At 44.6% G+C, this 18068-nt stretch overlaps 1 protein-coding gene across 1 annotated transcript in view; it reads right to left on the bottom strand.

Moving 5' to 3' along the window:
* LOC145345624 (dynein axonemal heavy chain 8-like) overlaps positions 1-18068 on the bottom strand; it is a gene marked incomplete at its 3' end in the record, with an annotated part of 1250971 nt that overhangs the window by 863603 nt on the left and 369300 nt on the right. Inside the window, exon 15 of the mRNA XM_080193458.1 lies at positions 3353-3452. Within this exon, the coding sequence (XP_080049584.1) occupies positions 3353-3452 (100 nt within the window). The remainder of the gene's footprint in view (positions 1-3352; positions 3453-18068) is intronic.

Genomic DNA, 18068 nt, shown 5'->3' with positions numbered 1-18068 from the left:
AGATAGGGTGGACAGTGATAGCCTTTTTCCTCGGATGGAGAAAGCTAGCACGAGGGGGCATGGCTTTAAATTAAGGGGGGGTAGTTATAGGACGGATGTCAGGGGTAGGTTCTTTACCCAGAGGGTGGTGAGGGATTGGAATGCCCTGCCTGCTGCGGTTGTAAATGCGCCTAGTTTGGGGGCGTTTAAGAGATCCGTGGCTAGGTTTATGGACAAAAAGGGATTGGTTTAGGTTAGTGGGTCATTGTTTTTTAACTGGTCGGCGCAACATCGTGGGCCGGAGGGCCTGTTCTGCGCTGTAATGTTCTATGTTCTATATGTACTCGTTAGAGTTTAGAAGAATGAAGGGAGATCTCATTGAGACATATAAGATGATGAATGGGATGGATAGGATAGAGGTGGAGAGACTCTTCCCGCTCAGAAAGGACAGAAGGACTAGCGGGCACAGCCTCAAGATAAAGGGGGGGCGGTTTAGAACGGAGTTGAGGAGGAACTTCTTCACTCAAAGGGTGGTGAATCTCTGGAATTCTCTGCCCGTTGAGGTGGTGGAGGCTGCCTCGCTAAATATTTTTAAGACGCGGGTTGATGGGTTTTTGATAAGTGAGGGGATTAAGGGTTATGGGGAAAGGGCGGGAATGTGGAGCTGAGCCACGACAGATCAGCCATGATCTTATTGAATGGCGGGGCAGGCTCGAAGGGCTAGATGGCCTCCTCCTCCTCCTATTTCTTATGTTCTTAGATGGTCAGATATGGCAGATAGAATTTAACCCTGAAAAGTGTGAGGTGATGCACTTTGGAAGGAATAATTTGACAAGGAAGTATACTACGAAAGGTCTGACACTGGGTAATTCTGAGGAACAAAGGGACGTTGAAGTGTTCGTCCATAGATCTCTGAAGGCGGAAAGGTAAGTAAACAGGGCGGTGAAAAGGCATATGGCACACTTGGTTTTATCAATCAAGGTATAGCTTACAAAAGCAGAGAGGTCATGATGGAGTTGAATAGAATTTCGGTGAGGCCACAGCTAGAGTACTGTGTGCAGCTCTGGTCGCCACATTACAGGAAGGAGGTAAACGCATTGGAGAGGGTACAGAGGGGATTTACCAGGATGCTGCCTGGGATGGAACATTTAAGTTATAAAGAGAGGTTGGATAGACTTAGGTTGTTTTCATTGGAGCAGGAAAGACTGAGGTGTGACCTGATTGAGGTGTTCAAGAGGGGCATTGTCAGGTGGATTACCCTTAGTTGAAGGGTCAGTTACGAGGGGACACAAGTTAAAAGTGAGGGGTGGGAGGTTTGGGGGGATTTGAAGAAAATATTTTTTACTCAGATGGTGGTGACGGTCTGGAATGCACTATCTGGGAGGGTGATGGAGGCGAGATACCTCACATCCTTTAAAAAGTACCTGGATGAGTACTTGGCATGCCATAACATTCAAGGGTATGGGTCAAATGCTGGCAAATGGAATTAAGTGTGTAGGTCAGGGCACTTCATGCGTCGGTGCAGACTCAGTGGGCTGAAGGGCCTCTTCTGCACTATAGCATTCTGAGATTCTGTGATTCTGAGTCACACAGGGCCCTATTTTACTATTTTCATTCTACATCATGGGCAGACTTGAAACTGGGAATGTTTCAGATATGACATTTAGACCTCTTCTGAGGCACCCCCATATGCACTCTGCCTGCAAAAGTATCAGCGATTTGGAATCGTGCTGCAGAAGGCTATGGCCAGCCCGAAACCCTGCAGCTCAGATTGGAACCTCCAATTGCACCTGTGTAAAAAAAAGATAGAATGCTGCTCCTTGCCACATGTCTTCCGGGCCAGATAATGCCTTCCCTGCCCCCCCAGTGGACGCTGCCCCACCCCCCCCCCCAACATTACTGACCCCCTGATCCCCCCAGCCTCCACAACACAGACTGATCATGGCACCCTTCCCCCCACTGTTTTCAGGCAGAGTGGCAGCGCTCCCCCCTCCCCCCCGCATCAATATCAGGCAGAGTGACAGCACTCCCCTTCACCAATCCCCCCATCCCCCCCCCACCACCATTGATCTCAGGCAGAGCCATCCAGCCCTCCCTCCCTCCTTCCCAACCTGGACCCTCATGCATAAAAGTCTCATCTCTCCCTGATTCTCATGACACCACCCTCTCTTTCCCCTATCCACAATCGTAGCAGCACTAATCCACCATGCCCCCATCAGCACAGCTGCAAGTGCTCAGTTGCCTTCCCCTCAATGCTAACAAGCAAACTACATGTAACGTCGGTATGCTCTGCCAAGCTGCCTGCAGCTGATTTGCCAGAACAAGGGATTGCTCCATAAAAGCTTCACAGGCAGGCAGGCAGTGCAGGAAAAAATGAGCATACAACCAGCCTCCAGATTCATTGAAGGCAACCTCGGGAGGCTGCTGGATACAACAGAGGTGAGGAGGGACAGCCTCTTGCCCCCATCAAGATGCAGACCCAGGGGACTGATGGCAATGTGGCCAATGAGGCAGTTGCCACTTCCATCAGTACTGTGGCACTGACCTCTAGCGTAGGGAAGCATGTGCCGCAGGTAGGTCAATGACCTCACCTAGGCAGCAAGGGTGAGTGCTTAACCCCAACTAGTATCTTCCTCCAAATTGCCCCCAGTTCCGCCCATCCCCGAGCTTCCATGTTGCAGATTACCATTTCAGATACTGACATGTTGGTGGGTCCAGTTGGTGGTGAGGCTTCTGGGTCACTCTCTGGTGAGTGCGACACATCTGCCGAAGTATATCGGTAGAAGAGGGAATGTCTGAGGCCTCTGGCACTCGGGGCCTGCTGGAGACGCGGACTCAGCTGGTCCCAGGCTACATGCTGGACCTCTGAGAACATTTCTCCTTCAGCTGCTGAAGTTGCAGCAGCAGAGGCGAAGAATACAAGAGGGGCTGTCAGCCACACTGGACCAAATGCGACATTGTTGGGAGAAGTCCCAAAGCTTTCAAATGGACCGGCTATTGCCTGTCTTGCATGGTTCCCAGGCCAACACCATAAGGAGAAGGCTCCAAGCAATGGCCAAGTCACAGTTGGTCACAGCAGAGTCCCAGAAGGACACAGCCGAGTCACAGTGGGGCAGACTGTGGGAGGAACCCACACAGGCACAGGGAGAACACGCAGATGCCACACAGGCAGCGATCCAAGCCAGGAATTGAACCCTGGTCCCTAGCGCTGTTAGATATTAGTGCTAACTACTGTGCAATGGGGCCATCTGTCAAGTTCTATTTAATCATAAGCAGTTAGAATTTTTTAGTTGCAAGTATGTAAGTTCGTAAAGACATAAATATAAATGTAATAGTGTACATCTACAAGTCACCTTAATGCAGATATTCTTACCTTTTGTATGGCCATTAACTCTCCGACATAGTGCTGAAGAACACGTTCAATTGTAATTTCAATTTCTGACTCCAGGGATGGTATACCCAACTTTTGAAATCTAAGAGAACAAGTTTAATAGCAACAACTATCATTTAATTAAAGTTATGAAACTCAAGTACCATTATTGTAAAATATATTTTAAAATATAATTTTCAATTGAGAAATTTATTTCAATTGAGAAAGTTATTTTAACTGAGGATGATAATGCCAACATGCAGAAATATAATCAGTATTACAATCTATAATAGCATTGATTACAGTTAAGACCATAACATACATTGATCATTTCAATTTCATAGAATCACCACAGTACAAAAGGATATCATTCGGCCCATCGAGCCTGCACTGCCAACAATCCAAAAACAGGCCCTATCCCTGTAAACCTACGTGGTTATCCTGCTAATCTCCCTGACACTAAGGGGCAATTTACCATGGCCAATCAATCTAACCCACACAACTTTGCATTATGGGAGGAAACCGGAGCACCCAGAGAAAACACACACAGACACGAGAATAACATGCAAACTCCACACAGACAGTGGTCCAAGCTGGAATCGAATCTGGGTCCCTGGTGCTTTGAAGCAGCAGTGCTAACCACCGTGCCACTATGTCACCCCAATTGATAATTCTCATCTCATAATTGGTTGAAAAATTCATTGATTTTGTTCTTCCAAAAGGGAGGCACATGGTCAGAGATTCAATGTTACTGTTATGGTGACTCAACAAAATGGGTATGAATAGTGCATTAGCTCACACTTTCCCACATTGTATTCCATCTACCACTTCTTTGTTCACTTTCCTAACCTGTCCAAGTCCTTACACAAGAACATAAGAAATAGGAGCAGGAGTAGGCCTTTGAGCCTGCCCCGCCATTCAATAAGATCATGGCTGATCTGTCGTGGCTCAGTTCCACATTCCCGCCCTCTCCCCATAACCCTTAATCCCCTCACTTATCAAAAACCCATCAACCCGCTTCTTAAAAATATTTAGTGAGGCAGCCTCCACCACCTCAACGGGCAGAGAATTCCAGAGATTCACCACCCTTTGAGTGAAGAAGTTCCTCCTCAACTCCGTTCTAAACCGCCCCCCCTTTATCTTGAGGCTGTGCCCCCTAGTCCTACTGTCCTTTCTGAGCGGGAAGGGTCTCTCCACCTCTATCCTATCCATCCCATTCATCATCTTATATGTCTCAATGAGATCTCCCCTCATTCTTCTAAACTCTAACGAGTACAAGCCTAGTTTATTCAGCCTCTCCTCATAGCTCAACCCCCTCAACTCCAGTATCAGCCTAGTAAACATCCTCTGCACTCCCTCCAAGGCCAAAATATCCTTGCGTAAGTACGGCGACCAAAACTGCACACAGTACTCCAGCTGCGGCCTCACCAATGCCCTATACAGCTGCAGCAATACCTCCCTACTTTTATATTCAATCCCCCTCGCTATGAAGGCCAGCATCCCATTCGCCTTCCTGACCACCTGCTGCACCTGCAGGCTGGGTTTTTGTGACTCATGCACAAGGACCCTGAGGTCCCTCTGCACCGTCGCCTGCTGCAGTTTTTCGCCACGTAAGTAATAATCCTTCCTACCATTATTCCTACCAAAGTGGACCACCTCGCACTTGCCAACATTAAATTCCATTTGCCAGTTCCTGGCCCATTCGCCCAGCCTATCTAGATCCTTCTGCAGACTCTCCACATCCTCCGTGCAATTTGCCGTTCCAGCAATCTTGGTGTCCTTCTGCAGTCTTCCCACGTCTTCAATACTACCTGTCCCTCCACCTATCTTTGTATCAACTGAAAACTTAGCCACAATGCCCTCAGTTCCTTCATCTAGATCATTGATGTATAAGTATGCTTCTATCATGCTTAGAGAGATTTATGGCATGAAAAAAAATAAAAGCTTGGAGTAGGAAAGAGAAGTTACCTCGTAACGAGAGGCACCTTTCAAAGAAAGAGCTTTGAGTTGAGTTTTGAACTAGAAACTAAAGTAGAAGCTTCATAGCTAGAGAGGGAAGATATTTTGCAGCTTTGCTAGCAGAAATACCAAGGAGAAAGTGGCAAAGAAGGCTACTGCCAAAGACTTAAAGAACAGTGAGTTTAAGAAATCTACGTCTGGTACGGATTTAAAAAGGTGTCACGAAAGGCATGTAGTATCATGTAAAACAATTTGACCAACCAATGTGTGGGTTTGAATCAGAAAGTGCACATCCAATCAATCGCATGATGGAAGTGAAGGTCCAAGACCACGTCCCACTCCAGGTAATGAATAAGGACAAGAGGACATACCGCATTACTATCAGTGTGACCTAGTATAGGCTAAACAATGTTAGACATTGTCCCATTCAAGACCCAATTATCTGTTTTAGAACCCCACTGGAACTTGAGATTTCACAAGTAAGGAGAATCCTAATCTGGGATCATACATCAGTAAATCTTTCAATAGACAATGTCCTTCCAACATTACGAAGCTCACTTTGGATATGATATTCCATCATTGGCCAAGCACCTCATGCAATTAGTAAAGTAGCTGGAATTCTCCCAAAAACACTATTGCACTATCAAAAAAAGACAGGGAATTAAATCAGAACAATAACACACCCATCTGGATGGGATCTTTGTCTCAACATTGAGATACTCTCACAATCATAGAGTCATAGACTCATAAAATGCATAAAAACGCATGATAAGTTGTTGCATAAGGTTAACTCACATGGGATCCAGGGTGAGGTAGCTAAATTGACACAAAATTAGAGGGTGGTTGTAGAGGGTTGTTTTTCAAACCGGAGGCTTGTGATCAGCGGTTTACCTCAAGGATCAGTGCAGGGTCCACTGTTATTTGTCATTTATATTAATGATATGGATGAGAATATAGGGCACATGGGTGTAAGTTTGCAGTTGACATCAAGATTGGTAGCATAGTGGACAAGGAAGAAAGTTATCTCTGACTGCAACGGGATCTTGATCAATTGGTCCAGTGGGCTGACAAATGACAGACAGAGTTTAATTTAGACAAATGCGAGATGATGCATTTTAGTAGATTGAACCAGGGCAGGACTTACTCAGTTAATGGTAGGGCTTTGGAGAGAGTTATAGAACGAAGAGATCTGGGGATACATGTTTATAGCTCTTTGAAAGTGGAGTCACAGGTGGACAGAGTGGTGAAGAAGGCATTCAACATTCTTGGATTCATCGGTCAGAACATTGAATACAGGAGTTGGGATGTCTTGTTGAAGTTGTACAAGACATTGGTAAGGCCACACTTGGTATACTATGTGCAGTTCTGGTTACCCTATTATAGAAATGATATTATTAAACTAGATAGAGTGCAGAAAAGATTTACGATGCTACCTGGACTTGATGGTTTGAGTTATAAAGAGAGGCTGGATAGACAAGGACATTTTTCTCTGGAGCGTAGGAAGCTGAGAAGTGATCTTTTCGAGGTCTATAAAATAATGAGGGGCGCAGATCAGCAAGATAGTCAACATCTTTTCCCAAAGGTAGAGGAGTCTAAAACTAGAGGGATAAGGTGAGAGAGAAGAGATATGGAAGTATCCAGAGGGGCAATTTTTTTACACAGAGGATGGTGGGTGTCTGGAACAAGCTGCCAGAGGTAGTAGTAGAGGAAGGTACAATTTTTTATTTTAAAAAGCATTTAGCTAGTTACATGGTTAAGAACATAAGAACATAAGAAATAGGAGCAGGAGTAGGCCATCTAGCCCTTTGAGCCTGCCCCGCCATTCAATAAGATCATGGCTGATTTGAAATGGATCAGTTCCTCTTTCCCGCTTTCTCCCCATAACCCTTAATTCCCTTGTCTATTAGAAACCTATCTACCCGTGACTTAAATATATTCAGCGAGGTAGCCTCCACCACTTCAATGGGCAGAGAATTCCAGAGACTCACCACCCTTTGAGTAAAGACGTTCCTCCTCAACTCTGATCTAAACTGCACATCCCCCTTATTTTGAGGCTGTGCCCTCTAGTTCTGCTATCCTTTCTAAGCGGGAAGAATCTCTCCACCTCTACCCTATCTATCCCCTTCATTATCTTATATGTCTCTATAAGATCCCCCCTCAGCCTTCTAAACTCGAAAGACTACAGTCACAGTCTATTCATTCTCTCTTCACAAGTTAACTCCCTCATCTCCGGTATCAGCCGAGTGAAACTTCTCTGTACACCCTCCAAGGCCAATATATCCTTGCGCAAATGCGGCGACCAAAACTGCACACAGTACTCCAGCTGCAGCCTCACCAGTGCCCTGTACAGTTGCAGCAAGACCTCCCTACTTTTATATTCTATCCCCCTCGCTATAAAGGCCAACATTCCATTCGCCTTCTTGATCACCTGCTGCACCTGCAGACTGAGTTTTTTGCAATTCGTGTACAAGGACCCCCAGGTCCCTCTGCACCGTAGCATGCTGCAGCTTGTCATCTTTTAAATAATAATCCCTCCTACTATTATTTCTACCAAAGTGGATAACCTCACATTTGCTCACATTATACTCCATCTGCCAGGTCTTCGCCCACTCACTCAGCCTATCCAGATCTCTCTGCAGACTTCCCGCACCTTCCACACAATTTGCTTTTCCACTCATCTTTGTGTCATCAGCAAATTTTGTTACCCTACACTCAGCCCCCTCCTCCAGATCATCTATGTAAATGGTAAACAGTTGAGGCCCCAGTACCGATTCCTGCAGCACTCCACTAGTCACCAGCTGCCAACCAGAATAGCACTCATTGATACCAACTCTCTGCTTCCTCTTAGACAACCAATCCTCTATCCACGCTAACACCTTACCCCCAACTCCATGCACCCTAACCTTTTGCAGCAACCTTTTGTGAGGCACCTTATCAAACGCCTTCTGGAAACCTAAAAACACCACATACACCGGTTCCCCTCTGTCTACCGCACTAGTCACATCCTCATAGAAATGCAATAAATTCATTAAACACGATTTCCCCTTAATGAATCCGTGCTGCATCTGTTTGATCAAACCATTCTTTTCTAGGTGCCTCGCTATTTCTTCTTTGATGACCAATTCAAGCATTTTTCTGACTACAGATGTTAAACTAACTGGCCTATAATTCCCTGCCTTTTGTCTGCTACCTTTTTTAAACAGCAGCGTAACACTAGCCGTTTTCCAATCTTCTGGCACTTCCCTGGAGTCCAGCGAATTTTGATAAATAATTACTAAGGCATCCACTATCACCTCTGCCATTTCTTTCAGAACTCTGAGATGCATTCCATCCGGTCCCGGGGACTTGTCTAACTTCCCTAAATTAATTCCCTTCTAATTCCCTTCCCTTCTAACTTCCCTTCTAATTCCCTAAATTATTAGGGATAGGATTTATAGTTATTTGGAGTGTAATGAATTGATTAGAAATAGTCAGCATGGTTTTGTAGCGGGTAGGTCGTGCCTTACTAACCTTATTGAGTTTTTTGAGAAGGTGACCAAAGAGGTGGATGGGGGCAAGGCAGTTGACGTGGTATATATGGATTTTAGTAAGGCGTTCGATAAGGTTCACCATGGTAGGCTTCTGCAGAAAATGCAGATGTATGGGATTGTGGGTAATCTAGGAAGTTGGATCAGGAATTGGCTATCAGATAGGAGACAGAGGGTGGTGGTTGATGGTAAATATTCATCATGGAGTTCGGTTACGAGTGGTGTGCCTCAGGGATCTGTTTTGGGGCCACTGTTGTTTGTAATTTTTATTAATGATCTGGATGAGGGTATAGTTGGGTGGATTAGTAAATTTGCTGATGACACCAAAGTTGGAGGTGTGGTAGATTGTGAGGAAGAGTGTCATAGTCTGCAGGGAGACTTAGATAGGTTACAGAGCTGGGCCGAGATGTGGCGGATGGAATTTAATGCGGAGAAGTGTGAGGTAATTCACTTTGGTAGGAGCAACAGATGTGTCGAGTATAGGGCTAACGGGAGGACTTTGAATAGTGTGGATGAACAGAGGGATCTAGGTGTATGTGTACATAGATCCCTGAAAGTTGGGAATCAAGTAGATAAGGTTGTTAAGAAGGCGTACGGTGTCTTGGCGTTTATTGGTAGGGGGATTGAATTTAGGAGTCGCAGCGTCATGTTGCAACTGTACACTACTCTAGTGCGGCCGCACTTGGAGTACTGTGTGCAGTTCTGGTCCCCGCATTACAAGAAGGATGTGGAGGCGTTGGAGAGGGTGCAGAGGAGGTTTACTAGGATGTTGCCTGGTATGGTGGGGAGGTCCTATGAGGAGAGACTGAGGGATTTAGGGTTGTTTTCGTTGGAAAGAAGGCGGCTAAGAGGGGATCTTATTGAAACATATAAGATGATTAGAGGTTTAGATAGGGTGGATAGTGATAGCCTTTTTCCTCGGATGGAGAAAGCTAGCACGAGGGGGCATGGCTTTAAATTAAGGGGGGGTAGCTACAGGACGGATGTCAGGGGTAGGTTCTTTACCCAGAGGGTGGTGAGGGATTGGAATGCCCTGCCTGCTGCAGTTGTAAATGCGTCTAGTTTGGGGGCGTTTAAGAGATCTCTGGATAGGTTTATGGACGAAAAGGGATTGGTATAGGCTAGTGGGTCATTGTTTTTGTAACTGGTCGGCGCAACATCGTGGGCCGAAGGGCCTGTTCTGCGCTGTAATGTTCTATGTTCAGTCCAGTTAGTCTATCAAGCACTACCTCTCTAGTGACAGTAATCGCAATAAAGACCTCATCTCCTACCATCCTTTTATCTTTAATATCCGGCGAGCTATTTGTGTCCTCCTCCGTGAAGACCGACACAAAAAACTTATTTAAAGCCTCAGCCATTTTGTCATCGCCCATCGCTAAATCCCCCCTCTCATCTTCCAAGGGTCCAACATTCACTCTAGCCGGTCTCTTCTTTATATATTTGTAAAAACTTTTACTCTCATTTTTTATATTTAGAGCTAGTTTAGCTTCATACTCTATCTTTCCTTTCTTTATCACCTTCTTAGTCATTCTTTGTTTTTTTTAAATCTTTCCCAATCTTCTAATCGCCCACTATTTTTAGTGGCTCTGAACTCATCAGCTTTTAATTTAACACTCTCCTTTATTTCCTTCGATAACCATGGCTGGTTATCCCTTCTCCTACAATCCTTCTTTACCATTGGAATATATTTCTGCTGAGTACCGAAAACGATCTCCTTAAAAATCCTCCACTGTTCCTCAGCCGTCCTAACAACAAATCTGTACCCCCAATCTACATTCGCCAATTCTGCTCTCATCCTATCATACTCCCCTCTGTTCAAAGAGAGGACACAGGTTCAAGACCCTACTTTCTCATCCTCCATCTGTAACAGAAATTCAACCTTACTATGATCACTTGTCCCAAGAGGATCCCTCACAAGAAGATCCCTAATTCTACCTGCCTTGTTACACAGTACCAGATCTAAGATAGCTCACTCCCTCGTAGGTTCCGTTACATACTGTTCAAGGAAACTATCCTGACAGCATTCCAAGAACTCTTCCAAAATGCGGACAAATGAGATTAGCTTAGGGATTTGAAACAGAAGGGCAGCATGGACAAGTTGGGTTGAAGGGCCTGTTTTCATGCTGTCAACTTTTATCTCTCTATGACCCTTTGGCCTGCACCCACAATAACTATCACTGAAGTCCCATATCCTTGAAAGTTATAACATTTCAAAAGCTCATCCAAACATTTTTTAAAAGTTGTAAGATTTCCGGCCTCCACTATATTCCAGAGCAGTGCATTCCAGATTTTCACCACCCTCTGAGTGAGTATTTATCTCAAATCCTCTCTGAATCTCCTGTCACTTAATCTAAAACAGTGTCCCCTCATGATTGACCCCTTAACCAAGGGGAACAGCTGTTCCCTGCTCACCTGTCCATACCCCTCATAATCTCATACACCTCAAACATGTTCTCCCTTAGTCTTCTCCACTCTAACAAAATAACCTCAAGCCCCTATCCAGTTTCTCCTGATGGCTCAAATGCTCCATTCCAGGCAACATCCTGATCAACATCCTCTGTATCTGTTTTATGCTATTACATCTTTCTTATGGTGAGATAGCCAGAACCACACACAATAGTCCAGCTGTGGCCTAACCAATGCTCTGTATGACTCCAACATTACCTCTTTTATTCTATACCATGACTGATGTAAGCAAGTGTCTCGTATGCCTTCTTCACTATCCGACTCGCATGCTTTGTCACCTTCAGGCATCTGTGAATAATTACCTCAAGAACCCTCTGTTCCTCTGAGCTACCCAGTGTCCTGACATTCATTAGAACTGTTATTGGACAACAAATTTCCTGAAATTGGGTATACAATATGGAAGCAGACTTAAAGATACACTCAGAACCCCTCCACTAAAGATCACAAAGGAGCAGATCCAGACAGGCAGGCAAAGACATGTTTTTAGAATGCAAATAAGGGCTAACACACTAACGGAACTGGACAGGATGGCACCTACAGAAACTAAATTACCCCCATCTAATCAGCACCACGAACCTAATCAAGTAAACCTCTATGGAGACACCTAGGAATTAACATAACTAAGGAAGCCTCCCTGGCTTCACAGGCTTCCTAGAGTCAGTCAAACACCCATTGTTCAAACCCCGGAGATTCTAGACCATTGATAAACCCATCAGACAGAAACGATTAACACATACTTAAAAACATCGTTACAATACTTGAAAACATCGAAACAGGATGGTCAGAGTCAAATACTGTAAACAAAACATTAGCATTTGAATTGTACAATGTATCGAAGTTCAGGTAACTGTAGCCCTTTGCGGCAGGCCTTTAGAGTGCTTTCAGGACAGTTCTGTTTGTATGTCCTGACTGCACCGCCGTCGATGTTAAAATAAAGCTGTACCACTGTTGAACCTGACTCTGAGTCCTTAGTGGTCGTGTCTGCCCACTTGCACTAACAGAACAAAGAGCAAAGAACAAAGAAAATTACAGCACAGGAACAGGCCCTTTGGCCCTCCAAGCCTGTACTGACCATTCTGCCTGACTGAACTAAAACCGTCTACCCCCCTAGAGACTGTATCTCTCTATCCCTATCCTACTCATGTCTGATAAATGAGTGTGGTGTTACGGGCATGGACAGAGGATCGGTTAACTAACAGAAAGCAAAGAGTGAAGGTAAATGGGTGTTTTTCCGGTTGACCATCAGTGACTAGTGATGTGCCTTAGGGGTCAGTATTGGGACTGCAATTATTTACGACTTGCATAGCTGATTTTGAATTGGGGACCAAGTGTAGTGTATCAAAATTTGCAGATGACATTAAGCTTAAGGCAGAGCAAAGTGTGAAAAGGATGCTGAAAGACTGCAAAGCGATATAGATAGTCTAAGTGAGTGGGTAAGCATCTGGCAGATGGAGTACAATGTTGGTAAATGTGAGGGCATCCATTTGGTAGGAATAACAGCAAAATGGACTATTATTTAAGTAGTAAAAAAAAACTGCAACATGCTGCTGTGCAGAGGGACCTGGGTGTCCTTGTGCAACAATCACAAGGAGTTGGTTTGCAGATGCAGCAGGTGATTAAGACGGCAAATGGAATTTTGTCTTTCATTGCTAGAGGGATGAAGTTTAAAAACAGTGAGATAATGTTGCAGCTGTATAATAGAGTCTACACATGGAGAACTGTGTACAGTTTTGGTCTCCTTACTTGAGAAAGATATACTGGCGCTGGAGGGAGTACTAGGTTGATTCTGGAATTGAGAGGGTTGGCTTAAGTTGGGGACATGGATATAGCTGAGGAGGACACTGGATTGCAGGGGAGTAGAATTGACAGTGTTGCAGTTGATAAGGAGGATGTGCTAGATATTCTGGAGGGTCTGAAAATAGATAAGTCCTCTGGTTCGGATGGGATTTACCCCAGGATTCTCTGGGAGGCAAGAGAAGTGATTGCAGAGCCTCTGGCTCTGATCTTCAGGTCGTCGTTGGCCTCTGGTATAGTACCGGAAGATTGGAGGTTAGCGAATGTTGTCCCATTGTTTAAGAAGGGGAACAGAGACTTCCCCGGGAATTATAGACCGGTGAGTCTCACTTCTGTTGTGGGCAAGGTTTTAGAAAAAATTATTCGGGATAGGATTTATAGTTATTTGGAGAGTAAAGAATTGATTGGAGATAGTCAGCATGGTTTTGTGGCGGGTAGGTCGTGCCTTACTAACCTTATTGAGTTTTTTGAGAAAGTGACCAAAGAGGTGGATGGGGGTAAGGCAGTGGACGTGGTGTATATGGATTTTAGTAAGGCGTTTGATAAGGTTCACCATGGTAGGCTTCTGCAGAAAATGCAGATGTATGGGATTGGGGGTGATCTAGGGAATTGGATCAGGAATTGGCTAGCGGATAGGAGACAGAGGGTGGTGGTTGATGGTAAATATTCATCATGGAGTTCGGTTTCGAGTGGTGTGCCTCAGGGATCTGTTTTGGGGCCACTGCTGTTTGTAATTTTTATTAATGATCTGGATGAAGGTATAGTTGGGTGGATTAGTAAGTTTGCTGATGACACCAAAGTCGGAGGTGTGGTAGATAGTGATGAAGGGTGTCATAGTTTGCAGGAAGACTTGGACAGGTTGCAGAGCTGGGCCGAGAGGTGGCGGATGGAGTTTAATGCGGAGAAGTGTGAGGTAATTCACTTTGGTAGAAATAACAGATGTGTCGAGTATAGGGCTAACGGGAGGACTTTGAATAGTGTGGATGAGCAGAGGGATCTAGGTGTATGTGTACATAGATCCCTGAAAGTTGGGAGTCAAGTAGATAAGGTTGTTAAGAAGGCATACGGTGTCTTGGCGTTTATTGGTAGGGGGATTGAATTTAGGAGTCGCAGCGTCATGTTGCAACTGTACACAACTCTGGTGCGGCCGCACTTGGAGTACTGTGTGCAGTTCTGGTCCCCACATTACAGGAAGGATGTGGAAGCTTTGGAGAGGGTGCAGAGGAGGTTTACCAGGATGTTGCCTGGTATGGAGGGGAGGTCCTATGAGGAGAGGCTGAGGGATTTGGGGTTGTTTTCGCTGGAAAGAAGGCGGCTAAGAGGGTATCTTATTGAAACATATAAGATGATTAGAGGTTTAGATAGGGTGGATAGTAATAGCCTTTTTCCTCTGATGGAGAAATCTAGCACGAGGGGGCATGGCTTTAAATTAAGGGGTGGTAGTTATAGGACGGATGTCAGGGGTAGGTTCTTTACCCAGAGGGTGGTGAGGGATTGGAATGCCCTGCCTGCTGCAGTTGTAAATGCGCCTAGTTTGGGGGCGTTTAAGAGATCCGTGGATAGGTTTATGGACGAGAAAGGATTGGTTTAGGTTAGTGGGTCATTGTTTTGTAACTGGTCGGCGCAACATCGTGGGCCGAAGGGCCTGTTCTGCGCTGTAATGTTCTATGTTCTATGTTTAAGTGGAGAGACTGAGTTGACTGGGGCTATACTCATTGGAATTCAGAAGAATAAGGGGAGATCTTATAGAAATATAGAGAATTATGAAGATACTAAATAAGATAGAAGCAGGGAAGTAGGTGAAACTGGAACGAGGAGCATGGTCTCAAAATAAGGGGGAGCATATTTAGGATTGAGCTGAGGAGGAATGTTTTCACCCAAACGGTTGTGAATCTGTGGAATTCCCTGTTCAGTGAAGCAGTTGAGGCTACCTTATTGAATGTTTTTAAGGCAAGGATAGATAAATTTTTGAACATTAAAGGCATTAACAGTTATGACAAACGGGTAGGTAAGTGGAGCTGAATCCACAAAATGATCTTATTGAATGGCGGAACGGGGTCAAGGGGCCAGATGACCTACTAGTTTTTATGTTCTTACATTTGTCAAGACATCCCTTAAAAGTTACTATCGTATCTGTTTCTACCACCTTCCCCGGCAGTGACTTGCAGGTACCTACCACCCTCCGTATTAAAAAACTTGCCTCATACATCACCTTTAACCTTGCTCCTCTCACCTTAGACCTATGCCCCCTGGTAATTGATGCTTCTACCCTGGGGAAAAGCTTCTGACTATCCTCTCTATCCATGCCCCTCATACTCTTGTAGACTTCTATCAGATCGCCCCTCAACCTCCATCGTTCCAGTGAGAACAAACCAAGTTTCTCCAACCTCCCCTCATAGCTAGTGCCCTCTGTACCAGGGAACATCCTGGTAAATCTCTTCTGTACCCTCTCCAAAGCCTCCACATCCTTTTGGTGTGTGGTGACCAAAATTGAACATTAAATTCCAAGTGCAGCCTAACTAAGGTTCTATAAAGCTGCAACGTGACTTGCCAATTTTTAAACTCAATGCCGCAGCCAATGAAGGCAAGCATGCCATATGCCTTCTTGACTACCTTCTCCACCTGCATCGCCACTTTCAGTAACCTGTGCACCTGTACACCCAAATCCCTTTGCCTGTCAATACTCTTAAGAGTTCTGCCATTTACTGTATATTTTCTATCTGTAGTAGACCTTCCAAAATGCATTACCTCACAATTGTCCGGATTAAACTCCATCTGCCATCCCTCCATCCAAGTCTCCAACTGATCTATATCCTGCTGTATCCTCTGAAGGTCCTCATTGCTATCTGCTATCCACATTTCCACCAACCTTTGTTTTGTTCGCAAACTTACTACTCTAATCAGTTACATTTTTCTTCAAATCTTTTATATATATTACAAACAGCAAAGGTCCCAGCACTGATCCCTGAGGAACACCACTTGTCAAAGCCCTCCATTCAGAAATGCACCTTTCCACTGCTACCCTCTATCTTCTATGACCGAGCCAGTTTTGTATCCATCTTGCCAACTCACCTCTGATCCCATGTGACTTCACCTTCTGTACCAGACTGCCATGTGGGACCTTGTCAAAGACCTTACTGAAGTCCATGAAGTCCACTGCCCTAGCCTCATCAATCATTTTTGTCACTTCCTCAAAAAACATGATCAAGTTAGTGAGACACAACCTCTCCTTCACAAAACCATGTTGCCTCTCGCTAATATGTCCACTTAATTCCAAGTGGGAGTAAATCCTGTCTCAAAGAATCCTCTCCAATCACTTCCCTACCACTTACATAAAGCTCACTGGCCTATAATTACCTGGACTATCCTTGTTTTTCATCTTAAAAAAAGGAACAACATTGCCTATTCTCCAATTTTCTGGGGCCTCCCCTGTAAGAAGTCTGACAACACCAGGTTTAAGTCCAACCAATTTATTTGATAGTAAACTCACAAGCTTTCGGGGTTTGCCGTTTCGTCAGGTGAATGGAGAGTTCTGGCCTCAGACAGAGTTTACTATCAAATAAATTAGTTGGACTTAAACCTGGTGTTGTCAGACTTCTTACTGTGTTTACCCCAGTCCAACGCTGGCATCTCCACATCATGACCTCCCCTGTCGCCAGTGAGGATAAAAAGATTTCTCTCATGGCCCCAGTAATTTCCTCCTCTGCCTCTCTCAGAAATTAAACCTCTTACGAAATTAAATATTCCCTCAACTTGTTTTTCTTCCAAATTGCATATCTTGTACTTACCAGATTTAAATACTATCTACCATTGCTCTGCCAATCTGACTAACCTCTCTATCCTGTAACCTACAACCATCTTCTTCACTATGAACCACCCTAACAATCTTCATGTCATTGTCTTAACATTTCCCCCACATTTTCTTCTATATCATTTATGCATCTAACAAACAATAAGGATCCCACTACTGATCCTTCTGGCACACTGCTGGAAATTAACCTCCAGTCATTCAAACAGGCTCTGCCCCTATCTTCTGTGTTCTATTAATAAGCCAGTTTCTGATCCATCTTGCCAAATTTCCCTGCATTCCATGTGCTCTAGCTTGCTCGATCGGTCTCCATGTGGGACTTTGCTGAAATCCAAATAAACTACATCAACTGAACTTCCCTTATCCACACACTTGACCACATTTTTGAAAACTTTGAACAAATTTGTAAGGTATGACCTCCCTTTCTCAAAGCCATGCTGACTATCCCTAATTAACCAATGTCTTTCCAAGTAGATATTAATTTTCTCCTTTAGAATTTTCTCCAATAGCTTCCCTACCACCAACATGAGATTCACCGATCTATAATTTTCCGGTTCATCTGTACCACCACTCTTGAAAAGTGGAATCACATTAGCTGTCCTCCAGTCCTCTGGCTCTTATCCCATAGACAGGAATTAAAAATTTGTGTCCAAGCCCCTGTAATTACTGCCCAACTCCCACAGCAGCCTGGAATGCTATTCATCGAGGTCAGGGGATTTGTCTGTCTTTATGCCTGTCAGAAGCTCCAATACCTCCCCATTTCATATGTAAAACCATGCAAGTGCTTCACAGAGTTCTTTCCTATATCCTGTACCTACATTCTCCTTTTCCAAAATCCTGCGGCTTCACACACAGATTGTCCTTTGGTTCCTACTGGGCCCTACTCTTTCCCGGGTTAACTTCCTTTTAATGTATTCATAAAATATTCTAGGATTCTCCTCAATCCTTTTGCAAGTCTTTTTTCATGCCCCCTTTTGACTTTTCTAATTACTTTTCTTAAGTTTCTTCTTGCACTTCCCATATTCCTTGAGGGCTGCAGCTGAACTATTCCCTTTGGAATTGAACATAGAACATAGAACACTACAGCACAAACAGGCCCTTCGGCCCACGAGTTGCGCCGATCACATCAACACCTACCAATCTATAGACCTATCTATAACCCCCA

Source organism: Carcharhinus amblyrhynchos, chromosome 7, assembly GCF_965287045.1.
Source record: "Carcharhinus amblyrhynchos chromosome 7, sCarAmb.v2.hapA, whole genome shotgun sequence".
Taxonomy (NCBI): Eukaryota; Metazoa; Chordata; class Chondrichthyes; order Carcharhiniformes; family Carcharhinidae; genus Carcharhinus; species Carcharhinus amblyrhynchos.
This window is presented reverse-complemented; position numbering and strand designations above follow the sequence as displayed.